The sequence below is a fragment of the Chelonia mydas genome, chromosome 8 (genome assembly GCF_015237465.2).
Source record: "Chelonia mydas isolate rCheMyd1 chromosome 8, rCheMyd1.pri.v2, whole genome shotgun sequence".
Lineage (NCBI taxonomy): Eukaryota > Metazoa > Chordata > Testudines > Cheloniidae > Chelonia > Chelonia mydas.
This window is the reverse complement of record NC_057854.1, coordinates 90,656,057-90,681,047: the sequence shown is the minus strand read 5'-3', so window position 1 is coordinate 90,681,047 and position 24,991 is coordinate 90,656,057. Positions and strand designations below refer to the sequence as shown.

Sequence of the window (24,991 nt, the reverse complement as noted above, 5' to 3'; positions counted from 1 at the left end):
TGGAACAGCTATTAAATTATACCTCATTTTATTAGTATAATTAGCTCCTCCAGCTCTGAAAACATTCCCCTACCACTTAAGATGAAAGGAAACTCTCCATCGGCTGTTGGCATTATAGTGCCTATGACTCATAGATGTGCAGTTCTAATTCCACCTAGTAGAAGGCAGTGGTGCTCACAAACACTAGCCAGTTTGTTGCAATCATGGAATGCATTCAACTTTCCAGTAGCAGGGTTAGTAAGTCTCATTGTTTAGTATTTCATACTGAGCATTAGAAATGCTCTCCTGCATTAGAGATTAGGGTTAACAGTCCACATTATTTTCAGCAAGAGATTAATTAAAGCCCAACATTTCTAAAAGCAAGCTGGCATAAATGAATCAGTTCATTGAACAAATATCTGAACGGATAACATGTCTTTCCTTTATTCCTCTGCTGAAATCTAAACCTACCCTGATGCAGAAAGAAACAAATGCCAGGAGCTGCCTTTTGCAATAGGTTTAAAACAAACATAAATGATTAGCTACTTTCAGTGCTGACAGTCCCCAAATATTACCCTTCCTTATAACTACTGCACATACTGACAGGTTGCAGAGTAGCAGCCGTGTTAGTCTGTATCCACAAAAAGAAAAGGAGGACTTGTGGCACCTTAGAGACTAACAAATTTATTTGAGCATAAGCTTTCGTGAGCTACAGCTCACTTCAGCGGATGCATGCAGTGGAAAATACAGTGGGGAGATTTATATACACAGAGAACATGAAACAATGGGTGTTACCATACACACTGTAAGGACAGTGATCAGGTAAGGAGAGCTATTACCAGCAGGAGAGCTGGGGGGGGGGGGGGGGGGAACACCTTTTGTAGTGATAATCAAGGTGGGCCATTTCCAGCAGTTGACAAGAGTCTGAGGAACAGCAGGGGAGGGGGGGAATAAACACAGGGAAATAGTCTTTGTGTAATGACCCATCCACTCCCAGTCTTTATTCAAGCCTAAATTAATTGTATCCAGTTTGCAAATTAATTCCAGTTCAGCAATCTCTCGTTGGAGTCTGTTTTTGAAGTTTTTTGTTGAAGAATTGCAACTTTTAGGTCTGTAATCGAGTGACCAAAGAGATTGAAGCATTCTCCCACTGGTTTTTGAATGTTATAATTCTTGACGTCTGATTTGTGTCCATTTATTCTTTTACGTAGAGACTGTCCGGTTTGGCCAATGTACATGGCAGAGGAGCATTGCTGGCACATGATGGCATATATCACATTGGTAGATGTGCAGGTGAACGAGCCTTGTGCAGGTGAACGAGCCCTGCAGTGGCTGATGTGATTAGGCCCTATGATGGTGTCTCCTGAATAGATATGTGGACACAGTTGGCAAGGGGCTTTGTTGCAAGGATAGGTTCCTGGGTTAGTGGTTCTGTTGTGTGGTGTGTGGTTGCTGGTGAGTATTTGCTTCAGGTTGGGGGGCTGTCTGTAAGCAAGAACTGGCCTGTCTCCCAAGATCTGTGAGAGTGAGGGGTTGTCCTTCAGGATAGGTTGTAGATCCTTGATGATGCGTTGTAGAGGTTTTAGTTGGGGGCTGAAGGTGATGGCTAATGGTGTTCTGTTATTTTCTTTGTTGGGCCTGTCCTGTAGTAGGTGACTTCTGGGTACTCTTCTGGCTCTGTCAATCTGTTTCTTCACTTCACCAGGTGGGTATTGTAGTTGTAAGAACACTTGATAGAGATCTTGTAGGTGTTTGTCTCTGTGTGAGGGGTTGGAGCAAATGCGGTTGTATCGTAGAGCTTGGGTGTAGACATTGGATCATGTGGTGTGTTCTGGATGAAAGCTGGAGGCATGTAGGTAGGCATAGCGGTCAGTAGGTTTCTGGTATAGGGTGGTGTTTATGTGACCGTTGCTTATTAGCACTGTAGTGTCCAGGAAGTGGATCTCTTGTGTGGACTGGACCAGGCTGAGGTTGATGGTGGGATGGAAATTGTTGAAATCATGGTGGAATTCCTCAAGGGCTTCTTTTTCATGGGTCCATATGATGAAGATGTCATCAATGTAGCGCAAGTAGAGTAGGGGCATTAGGGGATGAGAGCTGAGGAAGCGTTGTTCTAAGTCAGCCATAAAAATGTTGGCATACTGTGGGGCCATGTGGGTACCCATGGCAGTGCCGCTGATTTGAAGGTATACATTGTCCCCAAATGTGAAATAGTTATGGGTGAGGACAAAGTCACAAAGTTCAGCCACCAGGTTTGCTGTGACATTATCGGGGATACTGTTCCTGACGGCTTGTAGTCCATCTTTGTGTGGAATGTTGGTGTAGAGGGCTTCAACATCCATAGTGGCCAGGATGGTGTTTTCAGGAAGATCACCGATGGATTGTAGTTTCCTCAGGAAGTCAGTGGTGTCTCGAAGATAGCTGGGGGTGCTGGTAGCGTAGGGCCTGAGGAGGGAGTCTACATAGCCAGACAATCCTGCTGTCAGGGTGCCAATGCCTGAGATGATGGGGCGTCCAGGATTTCCAGGTTTATGGATCTTGGGTAGCAGATAGAATACCCTTGATTGGGGTTCCTGGGGTGTGTCTGTGCGGATTTGTTCCTGTGCTTTTCCCCATGTTTATTCTTCTCCCCACCCCCCAGCTGTTCCTCAGACGTTCTTGTCAACTGCTGGAAATGGCCTACCTTGATTATCACTGCAAAAGGTTCCCCTCTCCTGCTGGTAATAGCTCACCTTACCTGATCACTCTCGTTACAGTGTGTATGGTAACACCCATTGTTTCATGTTCTCTGTGTATATAAATCTTCCCACTGTATTTTCCACTGAATTCATCCGATGAAGTGAGCTCTAGCTCACGAAAGCTTATGCTCAAATAAATTTGTTAGTCTCTAAGGTGCCACAAGTCCTTCTTTTCTTTGTACTGCACAATCGACCATCCTCCCCATGCACTGTATTCCTAATCTCCTACCACCTGAAATGGTTTGCTTTGCATCAAAAATACAGTAGGTCCCAAATACAGAAACAATGACCCAAATATCAGCCTTCCAAAACAAGGGATGAAGTGGTTTATTTATGAAATTCCTAGGGATGGAGGAGAAGCTGCACAAAGACCGCAGAGTTGTACATGGAACAACGTAGAGTATTGTTAGGTATTTAGCAAACAACACTGCAAACTGAAGGAGAGAGGAAGAGAAGGGAGAAATACGTTTCCTGACTGGAAAGTTATTGAACAGGAAACAGATACTGATTCTTCCTGCCCCAGGGAGAGAATGTGTATCTTCTCCTGTGGAAATTTGTCTCTGGTCTTAAAACTGAAGGGCAGGATTGTGATCCTGTGCAGTGGAATAAAGGTGAATAAGATCCCCTCCACCTATATGGCCACATGAGCGCTCCCTTCATTTTTGCTCCTGGTGCTGAGGATAGAACATGGGGGATAGAACTCGGACTGTGAATCTGGTACTTCTTCCAAGCAGGGAGCTAAGAGCAGGCCAAAGAGGCAGGAAGTAGGCAGAATTAACATGCTGAGCTGGCACAAATGGGGAAGTCAGCCGTACGTAGTAAAGGGCTCCAGTGAGTTACTTCCCCCGAGCAAGGGAGCAGCACTCAAAAAGGCACAATTCCTGCCCCTAGGACAATGCAGTTATGCGCTGTCCCATGTGTGAGGCAGAGTCTAAATTTTTAAAGCATACTCCCCCTCAGCACAACCTCTAGGACTGACACAGTTTGACTCAGGGGTGTACAGCACCTTTCAAAGTCAGGCTGGGCATTCCAAGCTGTGCACCCATAAAGCGAGGTACCCAAAATTACTGAACATTTCTAAAAATCTAGGGTCCAGCTAGAGTGGGGGAAATAATGGATTTTTTTTGGTTCGCTGGCATTTCTGATTTTTTTTTTTTAATTTCTGGTCAAAGAAAATATTTCTTTTGACCCAAAACAAAATGTTTCATTTCAATTTCAAGCATTTTTAATGTTTCTGCATTTTGTAAAAAATAAAATGGAAGAAGTTTGATTTTTTTGAATGTTGGGGGGCAGGGGTAGGGGTTCCAACACAAACAATATGGGAAAACCAACATGAATTGGCAAAGCATTACAGTTAGACTGAATCTAATTTTTTTGCTGAAAAAAGTTTTGTCCAGAAAATAGGCTGTCAAGCGATTAAAAACATTAATCGCGATTAATTCTGCTGTTAAACAATAACAGAATACCATTTATTTAAATATTTTTGGATGTTTTCTACATTTTCAAATATATTGATTTCAGCTGCAATACAGAATACAAAGTGTACAGTGCTCACTTCATATTTATTTTTATTACATATATTTGTGCTGTAGAAAACAAAAGAAATAGTATTTTTCAATTCACCTCATACAAGTACTGTAGTGCAATCTCTCTATCATAAAAGTTGAACTTACAAATGTCGAATTATGTACAAAAAATAACTGCATTCAAAAATAAAACAATGTAAAACTTTAGAGCCTATAAGTTCACTCAGTCCTACTTCTTTTTTGGCCAGTCATACAAACAAGTTTGTTTAAATTTGCAAGAGATAATGCTGCACGCTTCTTGTTTATGTCACCTGAAAGTGAGAACAGGCATTCGCATGGCACAGTTGTAGCCGGCGTCGCAAGATAATTACATGTCAGATGCGCTAATGATTCATATGTCCCTTCATCTTCAGCCACTATTCCAGAGGTGATGCATCCATGCTAATGAAGGGTTCTGCTTGATAATGATCCAAAACAGTGCAGATCGATGCATGTTCACTTTCATCCTCTGAGTCAGATGCCACCAGGAGTTGATTTTCTGTTTTGGTGGTTCGGGTTCTGTAGTTTCCACATAGAATATCGGGTTGGAAGGGACCTCAGGAGGTCATCTAGTCCAACTCCCTGCTCAAAGCAGGACCGATCCCCAATTAAATCATCCCAGCCAGGGCTTTGTCAAGCCTGACCTTAAAAACTTCTAAGGAAGGAGATTCCACCACCTCCCTAGGTAACCCATTCCAGTGTTTCATCATCCTCCTAGTGAAAAAGTTTTTCCTAATATCCAATCTAAATCTCCCCCATTGCAACTTGAGACCATTACTCCTTGTTCTGTCATCTGCTACCACTGAGAACAGTCTAGAGCCATCCTCTTTGGAACCCCCTTTCAGGTAGTTGAAAGCAGCTATCAAATCTCCCCTCATTCTTCTCTTCCATAGACTAAACATCCCCAGTTCCCTCAGCCTCTCCTCAAAACTCATGTGTTCCAGTCCCCTAATCATTTTTGTTGCCCTCTGCTGGATGTTTTCCAATTTTTCCAAATCCTTCTTGTAGCGTGGGGCCCAAAACTGGACACACTACTCCAGATGAGGCCTCACCAGTGTCGAATAGAGGGGAACAATCACATCCCTCAATCTGCTGGCAATGCTCTTACTTATACAGCTCAAAATGCTGTTAGCCTTCTTGGCAACAAGGGCACACTGTTGACTCATATCCAGCTTCTTCTCCACTGTAACCCCTAGGTCCTTTTCTGCAAAACTGCTGCCTAGCCACTCGATCCCTAGTCTGTAGCGGTGCATGGGATTCTTCCATCCTAAGTGCAGGTCTCTACACTTGTCCTTGTTGAACCTCATCAGATTTCTTTTGGCCCAATCCTCTAATTTGTGTAAGTCCCTCTGTATCCTATCCCTACCCTCCAGCGTATCTACCTCTCCTCCCAGGTTAGTGTCATCTGCAAATTTGCTGAGGGTGCAATCCACACCATCCTCCAGATCATTTATGAAGATGGGAGCATGGGAGTGTTGCTCTTTTAAGACTTCTGAAAGCATGCTCCACACCTCATCCCTCTCAGATTTTGGAAGGCACTTCAGATTCTTAAACCTTGGGACGAATGCTGTAGCGATCTTTAGAAATCTCACACTGGTACCTTCTTTGCATTTTGTCAAATCTGCAGTGAAAGTGTTCTTAAAATGAACAATGTGCTGGGTCATCATCCGAGACTGCTATAACATGAAATACATGGCAGAATGTGGGTAAAACAGAGCAGGAGACATATTATTCTCCCCCAAGGACTTCAGTCAAAATTTAATTAATGCATTATTTTTTTAACAAGCATCATCAGCATGAAAGCATGTCCTCTGGAATGGTGGCCAAAGCATGAAGGGGCACATGAATGTACAGCATATCTGGCACATAAATACCTTGCAACGCCAGTTACAAAAGTGCCATGTGAATGGCTGTTCTCGCTTTTAGGTTACATTGTAAATAAGAAGCGGCCAGCATTATCTCCCGTAAATGTAAACAAACTTGTTTGTCTTAGCGATTGGCTGAATAAGAAGTAGGACTGAGTGGACTTGTAGGCTCTAAAGTTTTACACTGTTTTGTTTTTGAGTGCAGTTATGTAACAAAAAAATTGACATTTTTAAGTTGCACTTTCACAATAAAGAGATTGCACTACAGTACTTTTATGAGCTGAATTGAAAAATATTATTTCTTTTACCATTTTTACAGTGCAAATATTTGTAAGAAAATAATAATATAAAATGAGCACTGTACACTTTGTATTCTGTGCTGTGATTGAAATCAACATATCTGAAAATGTAAACAAACATCCAAAAATATTTAATACATTTCTATTGGTATTCTATTGTTTAACAGTGTGATTAAAACAGCAATTAATCAAGATTAATTTTTTAAATTGTGATTAATTTTTTTTAGTCAATCACGTGAGTTAACTGCGATTAATCGACAGCCCTACCAGAAAATTATGCCTCAATCTTGTTCAGACTTCTATGAGCCAGTTTATCCATCTGTGAGATGAGTATAATCCTGCTTATTTATATCATGGGACACAGTGCAGCTAAATTAACATCAGCAATGCCTTTTGAGATCCTCAAGATACTAAAGACCTGAGTGCAAAATTCTTATTCAACTTGACTTCAGCAGGACTATTTGCATGAGCAAGTGCTCACAAACATAAGGATTGCATTACTAGGTTCCTAGTTCACATAATATTTATATTGCTGCAAAGAGACCTGGTTATTTCAATATTAAGTATTATCCATGGATCTCCCCTGTAACTGATTGTGCAATTCAAATTGTTGCGGCTACAGTTTATAGCAACTCACTTTGCCATCCAAAAATCTGCTGTTGCTTGTTTGCGCTTGTTTAGACTCGTGTTCTTCCTGTTTGTCTGTGCTCCGTCTTTCATAATCTAGGTCATAACTGATTTGTTGACAAAGGGGGTTATTGAGACCTGGAGGATTTCCATGTGTCTGTCTTGTATTACAACCAGGCAATTTCCGGAGTGCAGACTGAGTTTCCACTTTCGTGCCCTCCTTTGCCTTGCTGCGAAAAACAGGAGCAGAGATATAGCCTTATGCAAATATATATTCCATTTGCATTTAGACAGTAACATACATATTCTGTTCTTAGAAAGTTAGTTGCTTGGATTTGAAGCCCTCAGATATTATCAGTGGAATCTAGATTCATATCTTTCAAAGCCAGACAAGACCATTAGATCATCTAGTCTGACCGCCTGTGTAACAGGCTAGAGAATTTCATCCAGTTACTCCTGTATTGAGTAGACAGGGGTGAAAGTTACTTAAAGGACTTAACAGTATGCAGGGTGGCCGGAGTCCTGGGCAAGGTGGCGGGTGGAGGGGGCCGCTCTGGGCCCCCAGAAGGGGCGGGGCCTCAGGTGGAAGGGGCAGGACTGGGGCCAGAGTTCCCCAGCCAGCCCTTCAGCACTGCCCAGCCCGCGCTCTGGCAGCAATTTCAAGGGCCTGGGGCTCCAACCACTGCTGCAGTAACGGCTGGAGCCCCGGGGCCTTTTAAATGGCCGGGCCCCGGCAGCTGCCTCTTTTGTCCCTCCCCCCATCAGCGGCCTTGCTGGTACGGTGCTTAAAGCATTGCCGTGGCAGCACTTTAACATCGGCTGTGTGCCGGCCCATACCGGCAGCCACTTTCTTTCTGGTACACCATACCGGCCCGTACCAGCTTACTTTCACCTCTGCTTGTAGAGGAGGAGACGTTAGGAAGCTGGAATTGCTATGGCTTTAGGATTCAGTATTAGGAGGGCTGACTCAAATGAACATTTACCGCACCATGGGACAAGTTCAGCTCCAGTGTCAATTTGGCTCAGGTCTAGTGAACGTCACTGAACCACTGACCTAACTGGAATGGTATTAATCCTATCCCAGGAAAGATTTTGACCTCACACAGATGGCACAGATAGATTAGCCAAACACACTTGTCTATGGGTGTTCTAGAGTGTAAAATGGATCTTTGCTTAAATGTTCCTTTGGGTTTATACAGTTTCCCTCACTCTTTCACTGATTTTAGATTGGAATTTCAACAACCAGACACATATTCTGTTAGTAATCATCAAGTTGGGTTTCCTGTGTAAAGCAGGTTATTTCTTATTATACCCCATTGTAACGTCCTGGAAGAAGGGACTACTCTTCACTGCTGACTGGGCGAGATCATCAAATGTATTTTAATTAAGACTGCAGGTTACACTGAATTGGAAGACAGACCACTCAAATTCTTCTGTTTTCTCTTTTTGATGACCAGCCCTTACGGCAAAGGGAGAAAGGCAATGCTCATGGAAAATTCTTACCATTGATAATCTATTATTAATGCCCTTCTTTTTTATGCACGATAAACAAGTTAACTAAACACCACCATCAAATTACTACATGTGATATATTATCAACTAGATGAGAAGAACCAGTGATAAGTCATTAATTTTAATAAATGTCATGGTGTTCACATTTTCCAGTCTAGTTCACAAAGAGAAATATAGGATTGGGTTTTTAAAAGCGAGTCGGTGGAGGGTTTTCTTAAAGCACAACTGCAGGAAATCTATAATATTTCCTGTGAGTGCTGCTATTTTGCCTATAATGCTACCTAACTAATGCTTGATTTATTTAGTTTTACTTGCACATACTATAAAATGTTTTCTATTGCTAGATTTAGAAGTTAGATATTAACATCTCTCTTTTCATTTTCTTTTTAAGTAGCTAATTCCTATTTGTCATCCAGCTGTCTCTTTTTTTAGGCCAAGGTTTTCAAAAATGGAGGCCTAAAGTTAGAAGTGGGATTTTCAAAGTCACTAGGGATTCAGACACCTAATTCCCATTAGAAATAAATGGGGGTTACAATTTTCAAAAGTGCTTAACGCCTACTTACTTTCAATGGGATGTAGGCTCCTAAATCACTTAGGTGCTTTTGAAAATGTTGCCCTGGGTTTCCACATCTCCTGGGCAGCTTTGCAAACTCAACTCCTAAAGGCCAGATTTTCAGAGCAGATTACGTCCCATTTAGGTCGCTAAATTAAGTGGCCAGCTCCTTAAATGTACTCAGCTTTTGGCAGCTCCCAGTGGTCTCAGTGGAAGCTGGTGGGTGCTGAATACTTTTGAAAACCTCATTTTTTGCTGAGCTCTTTTGGTAACCTGGACCATATTTTGGCATGCAAGGCACCTGATTTTCAAAAGTGCTGAATACCCAGTAGCTCCCCTGGAATTTAATAACATCTGCACAATCTGAAAATCAGGATGCATACTTAGATGTTTACATAGGGACTTATGAGCCTAACATTAAGCACCCACTTTAAAAAAAATGTCTTGGCCCTAAGTACTTATAGGCTACAATTTGGGGTCTTGTTTTTATTTTTATTGTAGTCTTAAACCCATCCAGCATTTCAAATTCCTTCAGTGATGCTTCCTGAAACAAATAAACAATTACATTCATATGCTGTAGAGTTCTTCAGCATCATACTTACATTTTTGGTTTTTCCACGATGCACCGGACGTACTTGCTCCCAATGATTTTTACAATGGTCTCAGTATGTGTATCAGCCCCACAGGGAACATTCCTGACTGAAGACATGATTGGCATCAAGTACAACTATCAGTCTATATACTGTCCATTCCCACTCTCCTGTAACATTAAACAAGATGTCATCACCAACTGTGTTTGACGGGTAAGAGGGATGGCGGGATCGAGTAAGTCACCTCTCTCCATTTATGAACGGAATTGAAAATGGGGTGGGGACAGAGCCTCGACTGGCGTATATTGGTGTAGCTGCCTTGACTTGGACGGATCTATGCAGATTTACACCAGCTGCCTAGAGTGCCTGTACAAACTCACTCCTACCTGGGTTGCCAATTCAAATCCAAAGTGTCTGGAAAGGGAAAAAATAAATAAATAAATAAATAAACAAACAAAACCCCGGTTCTGATCAGCAGTCAGGGTGGCAGCCCTGGGAGGAATCAGCTGAGCAAAGATCATATCAGGATGTTTCATGGGGTAGGAGGAGGACGGAATGGTTTTCCCTGGGAAGAAAACTACAGGGCACAAAGGCAGCTGGCATACAGGTGAGGCTCAGCTTCGCAGGGGACCCTGACGTGGCCGTTCCTGAGTCCCTCCCTCCCACAAGCTGTTCACCTGCCCACACGCGAGAGGAAAGAACAGAGGCCCCGCTGCTGCCTGGCCTGTTCTCGGTGCGACCCGGCCCGGGGCAGAGGGGCGGGGAGGGCCCGGGCAGACCCAGGTGGGTCATCCCCAGTGAGACACCTCTGGACCCCCCCTCACCAGCAGGCTTCTTCTGCCTCCCCACCAGGCGCTTGCAGCCCCTAGCTGGCTGCTTCTGGCCAGAGGCCGCCGCCCCGCAGAGGCCGCCGAGCCGGGGGAGAGCCGACGGGCGCCCCGCGGAGGCCGGCGCGGGCTATCCCGGGAGCTGCCTGGCAGGAGGCGGCGGCTGCTAGGGGCGCGGGGCCGGGCCCAGGCTGCAGCGCCGCCGGGAGGCAGCGGGGAGACCAGCTGAGCCGGAGCTCGCGCCGCCGCCGGCACCCCGGGCCCGTGCCGGGCTCGCGCGGGCCGGCCGGCCAGCGGAGCGGAGGCAGCCCACCCAATGCACTAGCCGCCCCCGGACAGGACCAGCCTGGATTCGTGCATGCGCCCAGGTGGGACGTCTAGGGAACCGAACCAAAAACACACGTCTCCCCCCCATCCAGGCACAAACCTGTTCATACAGATCTGCTCTTGTGGTCTGACCCAGAGCCCAGAGAAATTAAAGGGAGGCTGTCAAGGTTCCTGCCCCACTCTGAACTCCAGGGTACAGATGTGGGGACCTGCATGAAAACCTCCTAAGCTTACTTTTACCAGCTTAGGTTAAAACTTCCCCAAGGGACAAACTATTTGAACTTTTGCCCTTGGACTTTCGCTGCCACCACCAAACGTCTAACACCAGTTACTGGGAACGAGTCCGTTTGGAAATGTCTTTCCCCCCCCAAAATCCTCCCAAATCTTACACCCCCTTTCCTGGGGAAGGTTTGATAAAAATCCTCACCAATTTGCATAGGTGACCACAGACCCAAACCCTTGGATCTTAAGAACAATGAAAAAGCAATCAATCAGTTTCTTAAAAGAAGAATTTTCATAGAAGAAAAAGTAAAAAGAATCACCTCTGTAAAATCAGGATGGTAAATATCTTACAGGGTAATTAGATTCAAAACACAGAGAATCCCTCTAGGCAAAACCTTAAGTTACAAAAAGACACAAAAACAGGAATCTCCATTCCATTCAGCCCAGCTTATTTTCTCAGCCATTTAAATAAATCAGAATCTAACGCATCTCTAGCTAGATTACTTACTAAGTTCTAAGACTCCATTCCTGTTCTGTCCCCGGCATCACACAGACAGAGAGAGAGAGGCTTTGTTTCTCCCTCCCTCCAGCTTTTGAAAGTATCTTGTCTCCTCATTGGTCATCTTGGTCAGGTGCCAGCAAGGTTATCCTAGCTTCTTAACCCTTTACAGGTGAAAGGGTTTCTCCTCTGGCCAGGAGGGATTTTAAAGGTGTTTACCCTTCCCTTTATATTTATGACAGAGGCTGACGCTGGCTGAATCAGGGCTTGAGGTTATTAGTGGCACTAAATTCAAATGGGAATTTTGGGGTGCACAAGAATGCAGAATCGGGCCCAGGGATAGACCCTCATCCTTGTTATTGAATCCCTGACCTGGAGCAGCATCACTATAAGTCACCAGGAAAAAGCATTCACTGAGCACACTCCATTTACCACGTGTTGTTAAAAGGAAAGGAGATGAACAGTAGTAACAAGTGAATTAAAAATTAGCCCATTTTAAACCTCCCCTTTCCTGTTGAAATTGACTAGGTATAAAAAGAAATCCAACTCCTAGGGAGAGGTACAAAAGTCAAAATCCAACACATTTCTTTACAGGCAGTTATGAAAACTGTTCTTCCAGAAAGTTTAATTACAGATCCATTTCAAAGGTTGGATATTTCACACTGGGATGAAGTCTGCGCTGAGTGTGAACAAACACGGATGTTAAAGCCACAATGCAAAGAACACAGCACATTCCAGGTTTTGACAAGCATATACATGTAAGGAATGCACAGAGAGCCAAAGGTGTAAGGTAAGTTTGCAATGGTTTCCTGACAAGTGCATTTTTTTCTTAAACAGAAACACTGACTAGAAGGCACGTTGACTTCCTCCAGATAAGCAGCTAATACCATTGCCATAATAATAGCCAAACAGACATAACAGATCCCTGGTGTTGGAACTAAGGGGGCTACGGGTGCGGCAGCTAGCTTGTAGTAGTAGTAACAAACATCAAATACGTGATTCCACCGTTTCCATCATCAGCACCCTCACTATAAAAATTGTGCCAGCACCCTTGTAACAGATCATTGTTAAAAGCCAGTTCTTTCTTTTACTACTGGAACTTTCAGTGCAGCCCAAAGTTATCAAATTAGTAAAATAAAAATGTTGTGAACACTTACATTACTATGTCAATAGGCCAGATTTCCCCTTGGTCTAAGTAGATTAGTATGATTTATTTTTCACAATATATACAGCCGGCAATGGGCCACAACTTGAACCATTTATGCAAATCACCAACTTCCAGACTTGGGGTTTCAGATAAAACAGGATCAAGTTTTGATTTTGCAAAATCAAACCCTAACTGATGAAGTTTTTCAAAACTATATCCAGTCCCAGTTTTGGACATTTCTAATGTAATAGATGATGACATGAGCAACCAAGCATCTGAGGAAAGTTCATTAGCAATCACAGTTCAGTCCTTTTCCAGAGTGCTGGACAGCAAGTCCTGTGTTTTATAGAGAAGACAGATTCATGAATGACTCTGCCTCCCAGTCTCTGCCCTTCAGGGACTGATTCAGTGGTTCTCAACCTGTGGCCCGGAGCTGCGGCCCATGTGACATCCTCAGGGCCATATAGGTAGTATTGGATGCGCCCCACATAACACTTTGTGAGCCGCATATGTGGCCCACAATGGAAAATAGGTTGAGAACCACTGGTGATTGAATCAGGAAAATGTTACTCTTATTATACTTCCTGTCTGCTAATCCATAGAAAAGCTATGATAACACTATAGAAAAGACATGGAGGGGGAGGGGGAATCACATAGGCAGCTTCTGCTATAAAAATGAGGCAACATCCCCTCCCCAGAAAAAAAAAATAGGTCATATGCCTGGATCAGCTGAGACAGACCTGCCAGAAAAATATCCGGATCAATATTAGATTGCAAATATAATAGCATATATTAAGATTTTCCCAGAACACCTACAAAACAGCTTGGTAGCATGCTTTTCCTTTTCCACAAATGCAGCCATTTTTAGTGTCAAGGTCCAATCCATGCAATATTAATTGAAAATGCCTTTGCATCTCATGTCTATTATACATTACATTTGAATGAGTGGCAAGTATGCAATAAAGTGTTTGTAACTATGAAACTGGAAACTGCAATTCTAGTTCTGATCACTGGATGGCACTACAATAGAAATTTCGACCAAAAAAGAAAATCAGATTAGAATTTGATGAAGGCATATGCAATGTGAAATATTGTAATGTAACATTTGATACATTTGCTGATCTAAACTTGATAAACATAATGGTTACATGAATAATGGGCAATTTAAATCATTTTCTTTTCTGGATTCTTTGTGTATGTATGTTACTACTCCACAGAAAAATATCGTGTAATAAAATACTTGGCCCAAAACATATGATTTTTTATTATTTTTCTATGATCATCAGCACATAAATCTTTCTTAATTGAAAGCACTTATATATAAACAATATAATCTACTGTTAGCTCATTAATCCCATTTCAAAAGAATACATCTATAAGGAGCTAATGTACACTCCAATTGTGCAACCATTTAGCTTTTTCTATACAAAACTCATTTTCTTTCACTACAAAAGCACAGCAGTTACTCAGAAAGGTTGCCAAGCATTTGTAATCCTGGAAAATTAAAATAAATTCTATAACAAAATGATAGTTGAATTCAGACAATATTTTAAATACATAAAAGTCTGGAAATTCAGAGGTGGCCGAAACACAGTATTCAGTTATAATCTTTTATAAACCATGAAATCACAGCCTTTTCAGCTTTACCTTGGCACATGTACAGGAACGTAAAGTTGAAGGGCAGTATTGATCTGCATATCATTGCTTTTGAAAGTCCAGTTTACCACTTTGATGCTGTTCATGATAATTTCCCACGTATATATTTGCTAGAATATTTGGTGGGAATGTTTTGAAAATAAGTATTGAACTTTCATTTGACAAAATAAAATAATCTTACATTTTACATAGTACTTTTCTCCCCCAAAGGATTTTAAATTGCTTTACTCTGTGTGTGTGTGTGTGTGTGTGTGTGTGTGTATTATATATATCATAGGTGGGATTGGAAGCATGGCCCATTATTAAGGCTGCGAGTCTGTCATGGAGATCACGAATTCCGTGACTTTCTGGGACCTTTATGACTTCTGCAGCAGCTGGTGCGGCTGGCTCAGGGGGTGCCCAAGCACCCCCGGAGTCAGCTGCACAAGCTACTGCTGGGACAGTCTCGGGCCACCGCTACCTCACCCCCAGTAGCAGCAGGTCTCGGGCCACCGCGCCCTCTCATCCCCCAGCAGCAGCAGTGGGGGGTCTCAGGCCACTGCACTCCCCCGTCCCCCTGCAGCGGGGGTCTCGGCCCTCTGCCCCCCCCCCCCCAGCAGCAGCAGCGGGGGTCCCAGGCCACGCACTGCTGCTCGCCCTCTCCCCCCGCCCCTTGAGCATGAAAGATTTAGTCAGGGGTATATAGTACAAGTCATGGACAGGTCACAGGCCATGAATTTTTGTTTACTGCCGTGACCTGTCCATGACTTTTACTAAACATACCCGTGACTAAAACCTAGCCTTGTCCATTATTAAGGTTGCGTGATACTTGCCATCATAAGTCCCCATTTTCAGTTGCTTATAACTTTGGCAAACTTCAACCATTTGGCTGAAGTTTTCCATGCCATGCATCAGCCTCAGATTGATTTAAAAAACAAACAAACAAATATTTTTATTATTATTTTGGAAAATTTCACTTAGAACAGGTCCATTTCCAAGAATGAGGCTAGGGAAAAATATGTTGCTTTGACCATGTTAAAAAATTATTGAGACCTATGTTTTGAACTGCTGTAGCAACCCATGCTTTGACATTTGGCGGTGGGGAAAGGGAGTATTACCCCTTTTGCCGTTGATGAAAATCTTTCCAGATTTGTCCGAGTTACAGGCCTTCGAAAGATCACACTTCACACATGCTCAGGAGAGACTTTTCATTTTAGCAGCTAAAATCTCTGAAGATTCCATCCTTACTGAGCATGCTCCAGCCACTTACAGCTCCTAGTGCTGATGACCTGGCTTATGCGCCATCCAGCTGAGCATGCTCTAGCCCAGGGCTCCCTGTTTGGTTCTCCCAGCTGGCTCTGGGCTGGACACTGGTACTGAAAGCAGGGAGCCTGTTTCCTCTCGGCTCTCAGTGACCTCTCTGCTGGTGCTCAGGCAACACGGAGGACGAAGCCATTTGATTCCAACGAAGAGGGGGAAACAGTCAAACTGGGGAGAGGGAAAGGAGTGGATTGGACCAAGGAATCTGGTGAGACTGGGACTAGAGGGGGAGGAGAGCAAGTGTGACTGGGAATTGGTTGGAGTGGACACGGACTGGCTGGGCAAGGAGACTGGGAGCTGGATGCGGGGAGAGACTGGGACTTGGAGTTGGGGAGGGTAAGGGGGAGGGGATTGGAAGCCAGTTGGCTGGGAACAGGAACAATGAGACTGACAGAGGAGCCGGGGGAGGAGGGAGACTGGGATTAGGAACCAATGCAGGTAATGGTGATAGATCTGACAAGGCGTGTGTGGGAGAACTGGGAATGGCTGGAAACTGAGAATGGGACAAAGAGCCAGGGGTGGGGGGACACTGAGCCAAGGAGCCAGGGAAGCGATTGTGGGGAAAGACTGAGATTGAATGAGAAACCCAGGGAGGCAGAGGGGAGAGACAGATCACAAGAGGAGTTGAGAAGGGAGAACTGGGTTTGGCTGAGCCAGAAGACAGGACTAAGTATGGGGAGAAGGAGAGACTGGGAGTAATGGGGGAGACTGAGACTCAGACCACACTGCGCATGCCCCATCACCACAGAGCATGCTCTATCCTTCTGCTGCTCTTGCCCATGCCAGACTGCACGTGTCCTGTTGAAAAATTATTACATAATATCATGTAGCTAACGACTCAATCATAATGCACACGCACAAAGAGACTGGATTCAGGTTTTGCAGCCCCGGCTTCACAAGCATAATTTTGAATGGCAGTTGTGCACTCACAGTTGAATTTGATATTTACAATCTGCTTGATGGTTGGTATAGAACAGGTAAAGATGACTACAACGTTCAAATAACCACATCCAGATTAGTGAGCCAGTGAAGAGCTTCAGACCTGGGTTGGTGTAAGTGTGAGATGCCACCAGCAAATGGTCAAAACAGGTGCGGATTGACAGCGCCTACGCCTACAATTCAGGTTGTGGGTAGAAATGTACCTTGCAAAATGGGGGGAGTGGGCCTCAAGAATTTTGCCAAATGTACCCTGAAGTATTTTTCACAATGCAAATTTCCCGCAGATGCACGACGTGAGATGTGTTTTCTGCTTTGTTTGTGAACCAGCTAACATCAGAAGTTAACAGCTGCTCAGATGATTTGCACATAGTTTCCTACGTCTGCCAAATGAACTTGATTCTTAAGGCAAACAGCAAATTGAAAGGCCTGGCTCATTAAATTTTCATATCTGTGTGAGCTGTGTCAGGCAGCACTTGCCACAAGCTATCACCTTTGTGGCATATCCTCACACCACTTACAATGGGTTCTCTTTCCAGTGACATTAGATCCAAACAAAAAAATAGAGTGAAACATACAAGAGGGTAGGGCTGTCTAGCAGCATTGTGAAAACCCCCTTTTCCCCTCAAGAAGAAAATCAACCCAGTGGGTTGTCCATTTTTTTTTAACTTTCATCACTTTTAACTGTTCATGTGAACATAAACTGCATTTGAAAATGTTTTTCTGCTATAAACTTTAGGCTCTAATTTCAAGTACATGAAAACGTTAACTGTTCTCAAAAGTTAAAAGGAACGTTCTGAGGGCATCAAGGTTCTTGTTATGCATATGAAGAAACAATTAGAAAGTTATAGAACTATCCACAAACACGAAGGAGAAGAAGAATGGGTGGAGTCATTGGTAATTTGATAGAAGGGTATAGCAAGTGAATGGTATTTTTATTTTCTTCCTGTCATAAAACATGTGTTTTTGTGTTGTGGTAAGGTGTTAAACAGCTGCCACATTTCACCCCAGAAATGGTTGCACTTCAGCAGTGGGTAAATTTATTTGTGTAGGTGCATATTACACACATATACATAATATATTAAAAGAATATTTTTAAGGTTACAAAGTCAAGTTTTCAAGGTAGGAAATGCTACAATGAAGCTTACCTGTGCAAGCTAAGCTCCCCTTTGAAAACCTGACCTTTACGGTGCTGCTTATAAAAAGAATATGGACAATTTGTAGAAATCCATCTTTTCCCCCTCGAGCTTATTTATAACTTGCTAAGGGTTTTTTTATTTCTTTTAAAGAGAGTTCACCGTGCCCAATTTAAGTCAAATTATCCATACAGTAATTCATTTAAGAATACAACTTCAAGAAAAACTGTAGCATAAACCCTTGTCCTGGGCTGTGGTACAATGATTTACCAACTTTATTGAAAAATAGGATTGGATGAGTCCATTTGCATAAAATAAGAATAGACACGAACCTTTTCCTTAGATTAAAATGAATCTGAACTGATCATTTCAATAGAATTGGGGCTGAATGTTGTGGCTGTCCTCATTTCTTTACTGGGCGAAGTTAAACCCTAGATCCAAACACTATGGGAAAGTTTGACTCCAGATCTTTATGTTGTATGTTGGACTCGTGTAAATCTAAGAAGTTACTGCAGCTGTGACATCACCCTCAGCCACAAGAAGACTCTTGATAAAGGACAACATTCTTCTCAGTAGATACGCAGCTCACAATGGCCCATAGCAGAGTCAGCAGTGGGTCAAAACTTACAGCAGGGCACTATAATGTGTCATAGCTGCATGGGTGCTCATTAAGAGTGTCCCTCAGTGCAGTGTAGTTGCTCACAGGCTGTTCAATGAATTCTTTGTTCTGAAGATACTTACGGGATCATGCACTCTACAGAGTCATTGTCCCTGTATGGATCCAGAGTAAATTGGATAAGTTATTAACTGTGGATGACAAACAGAATTGCAAGGATGGTAAATCTATTATCCTTTGCACATACTTTTCCTGGGTTAGGCATTGTTCTAAGTGTCCCAATGCCAGACCCTCCCAGTGAACCCCAGGTGACTAAATAAGCCCTCTGCAAAATGGTGTGGCCTGCAAACATCAGCCCAGTTTGCCAGAGAGTTAAAAACAAAGCAACCCAAGCTGTTCTTGGAAGCCCCAAACCCCTGGATATGCAGAAAAGGTGCCCCTGGCAGCCAAAAGTCTACTGATCAGCGCACAAGTAGCCCCAACTGTATCTATCTGCACTTCTTTCACACATGTCCTGCCAAGAATAGTAACTGCTATGAAAAACCCCATGGACCTAGCATTATCAGCATGTTGCCACTGGTTGATCACGAGGGACCACTTAGATTTGTGGACCCAATTAACAGCAGCTGTGATTTGTGTGCATACCTTCCATGCATATGATTATGCCAAACTTTTACTCCACTTCATATGTCCTCATATAGTGTAGGCAGAATGACCTGCACAACTGTTTGTCGCTTTTTGAAGGACCTTTATAATGATGGATGACCAACCTTTTACATCACTCACTAACTTACCAACACATTAGCAATTGTCATGGTACTCCCTGTACAGTAGAAATGGCAAGAGATGAAAGAAACCCTGTGCTGCCACAGGAGGGGTAACTGGTGGGCTGGAGCAGGGCAGCAGAACAGGGCAGATGTGTTTGTTGGACACTGCTGCACAGTTTGCCTGAAAATAGCATATTGAACTGGAATTGCAGGCTGAAAGCACACGTGTCCATGCGTTAACCGGTACAGACTTGCTATCACTTGCGCTGAAGCCACCTAGGGAGACAGCTAATCTCCATGAATATTAATGGAAATTGGGCATCCAAATCCCTGAGATAGCTCTGAAAATCTCAGCCCTGATTTCTCTGTGCCTCAGTTTCTCTTTCTCTGTAAAAAGGGGCAATGGCACAAACCTGCTTATGTAGTGTGTGTTGAGATCCTTGGAGGAAAGGGGCACTTTGGGTGCCAAGTATTATCCATTGTTATCTCTGAGTAAAAGGCGATTGAAGAGCAAAAATAAAACTAGAGGGCCAGACTTTGTTGGTGTAAATGGATGAAAAGCCATGGAAGTCAATGGAGCTGTTTCCATTTACACCAGCAGGGAATTTGGCCCAGGCTTGGAAGATTTCTTAAGCTGCCACATACCTGAAGTTCAGCGATCCTGATCAAGCAGACCAAGGCTGCTGCAGCACTGAAGGATACAGTAGATTAAGGCAGGGTTTATTGGTATTGATCCTAGCAAGGACAGTAAAGCTGCAAGTATCAACTTTCCTGGAGAACAGGTTTGTGGTCATTAAAAAATAAACAGATTAGATGGTTGGGTTGGTGGAGCAGCACACCAGATACAAAGCAGAAATAGGAGGTACAGAAGTACTCTAAAAGGAATTTTAAAATCTGCACCTGGAAATGTTCTGGTTAAAACTAGGGGAAAAGAACACTTAAAAACCATGCCTCTACCATAGCTGTGCTGTGAGAAACGAGGCCCTGTTCCTCTTCATTTCATGGAAAACATTTTGGCAGCCACAGCTGAGTTGTCTGAGACGTTACGGAATGTGCTCTTCAACTCAATCCAGTGTTACTGCATTCTAGTGTGCATTCAGACCAGCAGGATAGGTATAGTGAAGTTCTCAGGCATCAGAGACAGCAGCAAGGAAAGGCGACCTGCAGTGAATGAGAGCGAAAAGTTACCTTTCCCAGACTTGAGACATCTGATGTACAGAGCATATGATAAGATTTTCTTCCCACACAAGAAAGGTGCAGAGAGGATGCTGGGAAGAAGCCACATGGCAGCCACAGTAACAAATTCTTTGTCTTACTGTGTGCTGAATCTGCAAATTCTTTCTGAAAGAAAGAAGAGGGAGAATATTAATTAATTAATTAAAGAAAAATCCTTTTCTTTTTGCAGATACAGACTAACATGGCTGCTACTCTGAAACCTGTCAATATTAATTCTGTTACTGGATCTTTAAGGATGAGGACTAATGCAAAGTTTCAAATTTTGTGTTATTAACTTGATTTTTGAAGGCAGATACATATTTTTGAAGATCCAGGTAAAATTTTGAAGCTACCATACCTGATCCACAGAGAGGAAGCATTAGCATTTTTGACTGAGTTGGGAAATCCAGGTTTAATTCCCAGCCTGCCTCAGACTCTCTGTGTGATTTTGTACAAATCACTTAATCTCGCTCTGCGTCAGCGTACCATGTAAAACAGCATGAATAGTCTGTCCTTTTAAATAGACACCCCTTCCCTGAAGAGTTTACAAACCAGGGTGAGCTTACAGCATCTCAAACTAGCAACAAGTCTTATAAGCAATTCACCTCGATACTCAGAGCAACATTTTATGTTCCTTTATGGAGAAAACCAAATTCTTGCTTAAAAGAAACAAATATTGTATCTACTGTCTATTCTCCTTCGTGGGTCAAGACAAAACCAAATTTAAAACAAAACAGTATAGTACAAAAACAGTTTAATTAGGTTAGGAGACAGTCAGCATGAGTACAAAATACCCTTGTGCCAGATCCTCTACAACCAAATAGAGTCCTTTAGGAAACTTGGCATTCCTTCCAGACTGTGTGTCAAGGAGATTCAGAAACTTTACATCAACACAACATGGATTTTCCTTCTACCAAACTACTATGCAATCTGTAATTTTTAACCTCACAAGTTTGAGATTGTACCTTCACATTTGCAGGAAGCAGATGGCTTCGGCAAACTGCCAACCTGTTGTTACAAAAGCATCTTCCAAGAATTGTTTTCTACCCACAGTCGCTAACCATAATTAACCTTTCATATGATTTAATAAACAGAAAAAACATTTGCCATATCAGATTAATAAAGAGAGCTCTTTAGGACACAGGGGTTTTTTTTCTCCTCCAGAGCACAGAAGCTGTTGCTGTAATTCTTTTGTGCTTATTTTGATGGCTTTTAAATGATTTAAAGACATAGATTAGTTATAAGAATTAAAAGTTGCACATAGGTGAAGTACTAATAGGCATGCACGGAGTACCCTCTAGAATGAAACATCATGGCCCTCTACTAAGGCATACGCACTTAACAGTGAGACTAATTATCCAGTGGAACAGCTCACCAAAGATTGTGTTGGATTCTCCATCACTGGCAATTGTTAAATCAAGGTTGGGTGTTTCTCTAAAAGACATGCTCCGTTCCAACAGGCACTAAAGTGAGGAAAATCCTATGGCCTGTTTTATGCAGGAGGTCAGACTAGCTGATCACAGTGGTCCCTTCTGGCCTTATAATCTACGAAAAAAACGAGAGCTTTAAAACCATGGTAGAGATTACAACTGCCATCCAAAGGGGAGTGCACAGTGACACCCCTAAGACACTGCTTACATTTTACACCTTTCCCACTGTTACAATTTTTATGCCTCATATAAGTGATAGTCCTGTAGTGTTCTGACCTTTTAAATATTCTGAAACTTTACTGACGGGTCATTTTTGGATGGAAATGTGCTATCTATACACACTGTGGTGTTGATGATAGGCACCTAAGATAGAGATAAGTGCAAAGTATTATTATTATTATTTTATTATTTTACTAATAAAGGAAAGAAAGGGGTTATCAGATAAGATCTTACCTCATATTGTGGTGGGAAATTAAATGACAGGAGCAAATAAAACATAGGCATGGGGGATTAAAGTACAACCACCAGATTTCCATGGGTAGGTGTTTTGCTTTGGGTTATGACAGTGAGGGCTTTTTGAGGTGCTGAACACAAAGGAAATGTTCACTTGCCTTAACCGATTGCCATATTGGGGATCAGGAAAAACTCTTCCTCCTAAGATACATTGGCTAGGATTTCTTTTTTAAATTAAGGTTTCTTGTGAGCATTGAGTGGGCATCATCCATTAATATGATTATGCCTACTGAAAACTACCAACGCAGATTCTCATGCTGACTGCTTGCCCTTCAGAAGATACACCAGCGGCCTCTTTACCAGGCCACAGAATCATACAGAGAGGGCGAAATTCTGTTCCATTGACTTCCAGATTTACACCAATGTAGCTGAGAGATGAATGTGGCAGGAAGTGTCTCTTTAAGCATAGTAGGGGAACGACTGTTGACTGAACATGGTTATTTTGTTCTCATTCACTATCAGCATGCTGCCAAAATTAACATGGAACAACTGGGATTGTAAACACTTGGATGGCAGGTTTACACTGTTTTTTTGTTCTGTGTTTGTACAAAGCCTAACACAATGAGGTCCTGATCCATGACTAGGGTTCCCAAGTGCAACGATACCACAAATAATAAATAATAGCATGAGTTAAAAATGGTTAGAAAGCGTTTTATGCAAACCCAGGGAGAGTCATGTAAACAGATTTTATTACTAAAAGAAAAGCAAACAAAACATCTAACCTAGGTGCTCACTACAGATTTGCTTTTAGAATGTACCACAAATTAAACAAATACTTTACAGACTTTAGGACACTGAGAAATCCTCTTATCTGTAGTTCTTTTTGCTATCCTGGCAGCAGTGTCAAGTCAAGAGGCTGTGTTTAATTGATTGATTGAGTTTAGAGAGAATGCAGTTTTCTCCCAGAGATGTTAAAAAACATTGTTCTAATACAGTATAGTTCTATGGTGGCTTCCCTTCAATGATAGCCAAATGCCTTCTGAACATTATAGAATTTTGCCTCAAACTCACCTATAGAAGTAAATAAATATTTCACTCCCATATTTACAGATGAAGGAACTGAGAGATAAAAGCCCACATTTTCATCAGTAGTCTATTTGGGATGCCTGCATTTTTGGATGGTCAGTGAGAGACACCTGGGGCCTGCAGGGTGCACAGGACTACTATGGTAGTCACCTATGCTAGACACCCAAATATCAATGGCTGTTTTTGAAAATTTGTTCCTAAGTGACTTGCTGAAGTTTATAAAGGAAGCCCTGGGCAGAACGCAGACCTCCCTACCCAACATTTTGCCTTAACCACAACATCATGCTTCCTCTCATCCTTTCTTATCAAAATGGAGATTTGATAGACCTTTGAAGGTGTGTTTGCAGAGAAAGAAGTAGGATATTTTTAAGTGCTACCAGTTTTGGGAAAAACTTCTGCATTCTTCTTGAGCCACTGATCTTTCCAAGGTACTTACATAGCCCCTATTATTGTGGTATCTGAGCACCTCCCAGATTTTAATGTGTTTATCTCCACAACACCCCAGTGAGGTAGGGAAGTGCTATTATCCCCATTTTACAGTTGGGAAATTGAGGCACAGAGAGGCTAAGTGAATCACCCAAGGTCAAACAAAAAGTCTGTGTCAGAGCAGGGCCTTGAGCCAACGGCCTCAAAACTCATGCCTTAACCACTGGACTATCTGTCCTCTGCTCTTCTACCCCATCTTCAGTCACCATTCTGTCAGAATTGGAAGTGGTGAGTGTTGTCACCTCTGGCGATTTTATTGTGATGCTCATGACATTTGGTGCTTTTCTTAAAGCTCCGTGCCCTTGGAGTCCTGTGATTATGGCAGAGTCTCAGCTTTCATTAACAGGAGAAGTAAGTTTCTAGCACTCACGATTGTACAGAAAAGCTTTGAAAATATGACTCCAAAAGACTCAAACCCCGGAAGGTTATTAGAAGAACCCAACACTGACTCTATTTTAAAATCTAATTCTTTTTAAGTAAATCCCATGATTTTCAGGGGCCTGACTCAGGGTTTTTGAACACTTGCAGTTGGCACCCACTGTACAAATTGCTGCCAGTGTGCTAAAAATAACTAAAAATGTTCAGATCCGATCAGGTCTTAAAAAGCACATTGGCAATTTAATTTTTACCTCACATTAGCTAAATTAAATCACAATAAATATCAGTGGAAGTATCGCACAGAACATAAAAATTATCCATATGTGCTCTACCCATATGCTGCTTGATGAGCAGTTATTGTGTTTTACTTATGGCCAAGCTGTATAGCAGCAGTCTCCGCGCCATGTGGCCATAGTGAGGAGTAGAGTCATCTGTGTGCTGGAGGCATTCGTGCCTCAAATACCACACTCCAGGGTCTGCCTATGCTTCACTGTAACTGCACATTGTAGCAAGGTTATTACCTATGTACAGCATGTTCATACAGCTGGGTTCCCAGCACTGCAGACATCTTCGGGTTACCCAGAGCATCGTGTTTGCTTGCTTGCTACTGGAGTTGTCCCTACTGAGTTGGCGGAAGGGACTACTCATTGTAGACAACGCTCCTGTTGGTGGCAACTGTCTGTGGGTACGGGCCCTTAATGAACTTTAAAACACATTTCTGCAAGGAAAAGTAAAAGGAAACTAGATTAAAATAAATTTAAACAAATCAACTGCATTTTGAGA

At 42.7% G+C, this 24,991-nt stretch overlaps 1 protein-coding gene across 4 annotated transcripts in view; it reads right to left on the bottom strand.

Annotated features, from left to right (window-relative positions):
• The window catches only part of C8H1orf87 (chromosome 8 C1orf87 homolog), a 33,298-nt gene extending 21,639 nt beyond the window's left edge, over positions 1–11,659 (bottom strand). The window contains exons 1-3 of one of the 4 annotated variants that reach the window (XM_037907459.2): positions 11,613–11,659; positions 9,741–9,898; positions 7,084–7,303 (exon numbers count right to left, since the gene is read on the bottom strand). In XM_037907459.2, the coding sequence (XP_037763387.1) occupies positions 7,084–7,303; positions 9,741–9,856 (336 nt within the window). In that variant the 5' untranslated portion in view covers positions 9,857–9,898; positions 11,613–11,659. Of the gene's footprint in view, positions 1–7,083; positions 7,304–9,740; positions 9,899–10,552; positions 10,831–11,612 lie in introns of those variants that run through there. The other 3 variants (XM_037907460.2, XM_043520833.1, XM_043520834.1) reach the window with 3 other exon arrangements.
• Between the last annotated feature and the right edge of the window lie 13,332 nt (positions 11,660–24,991).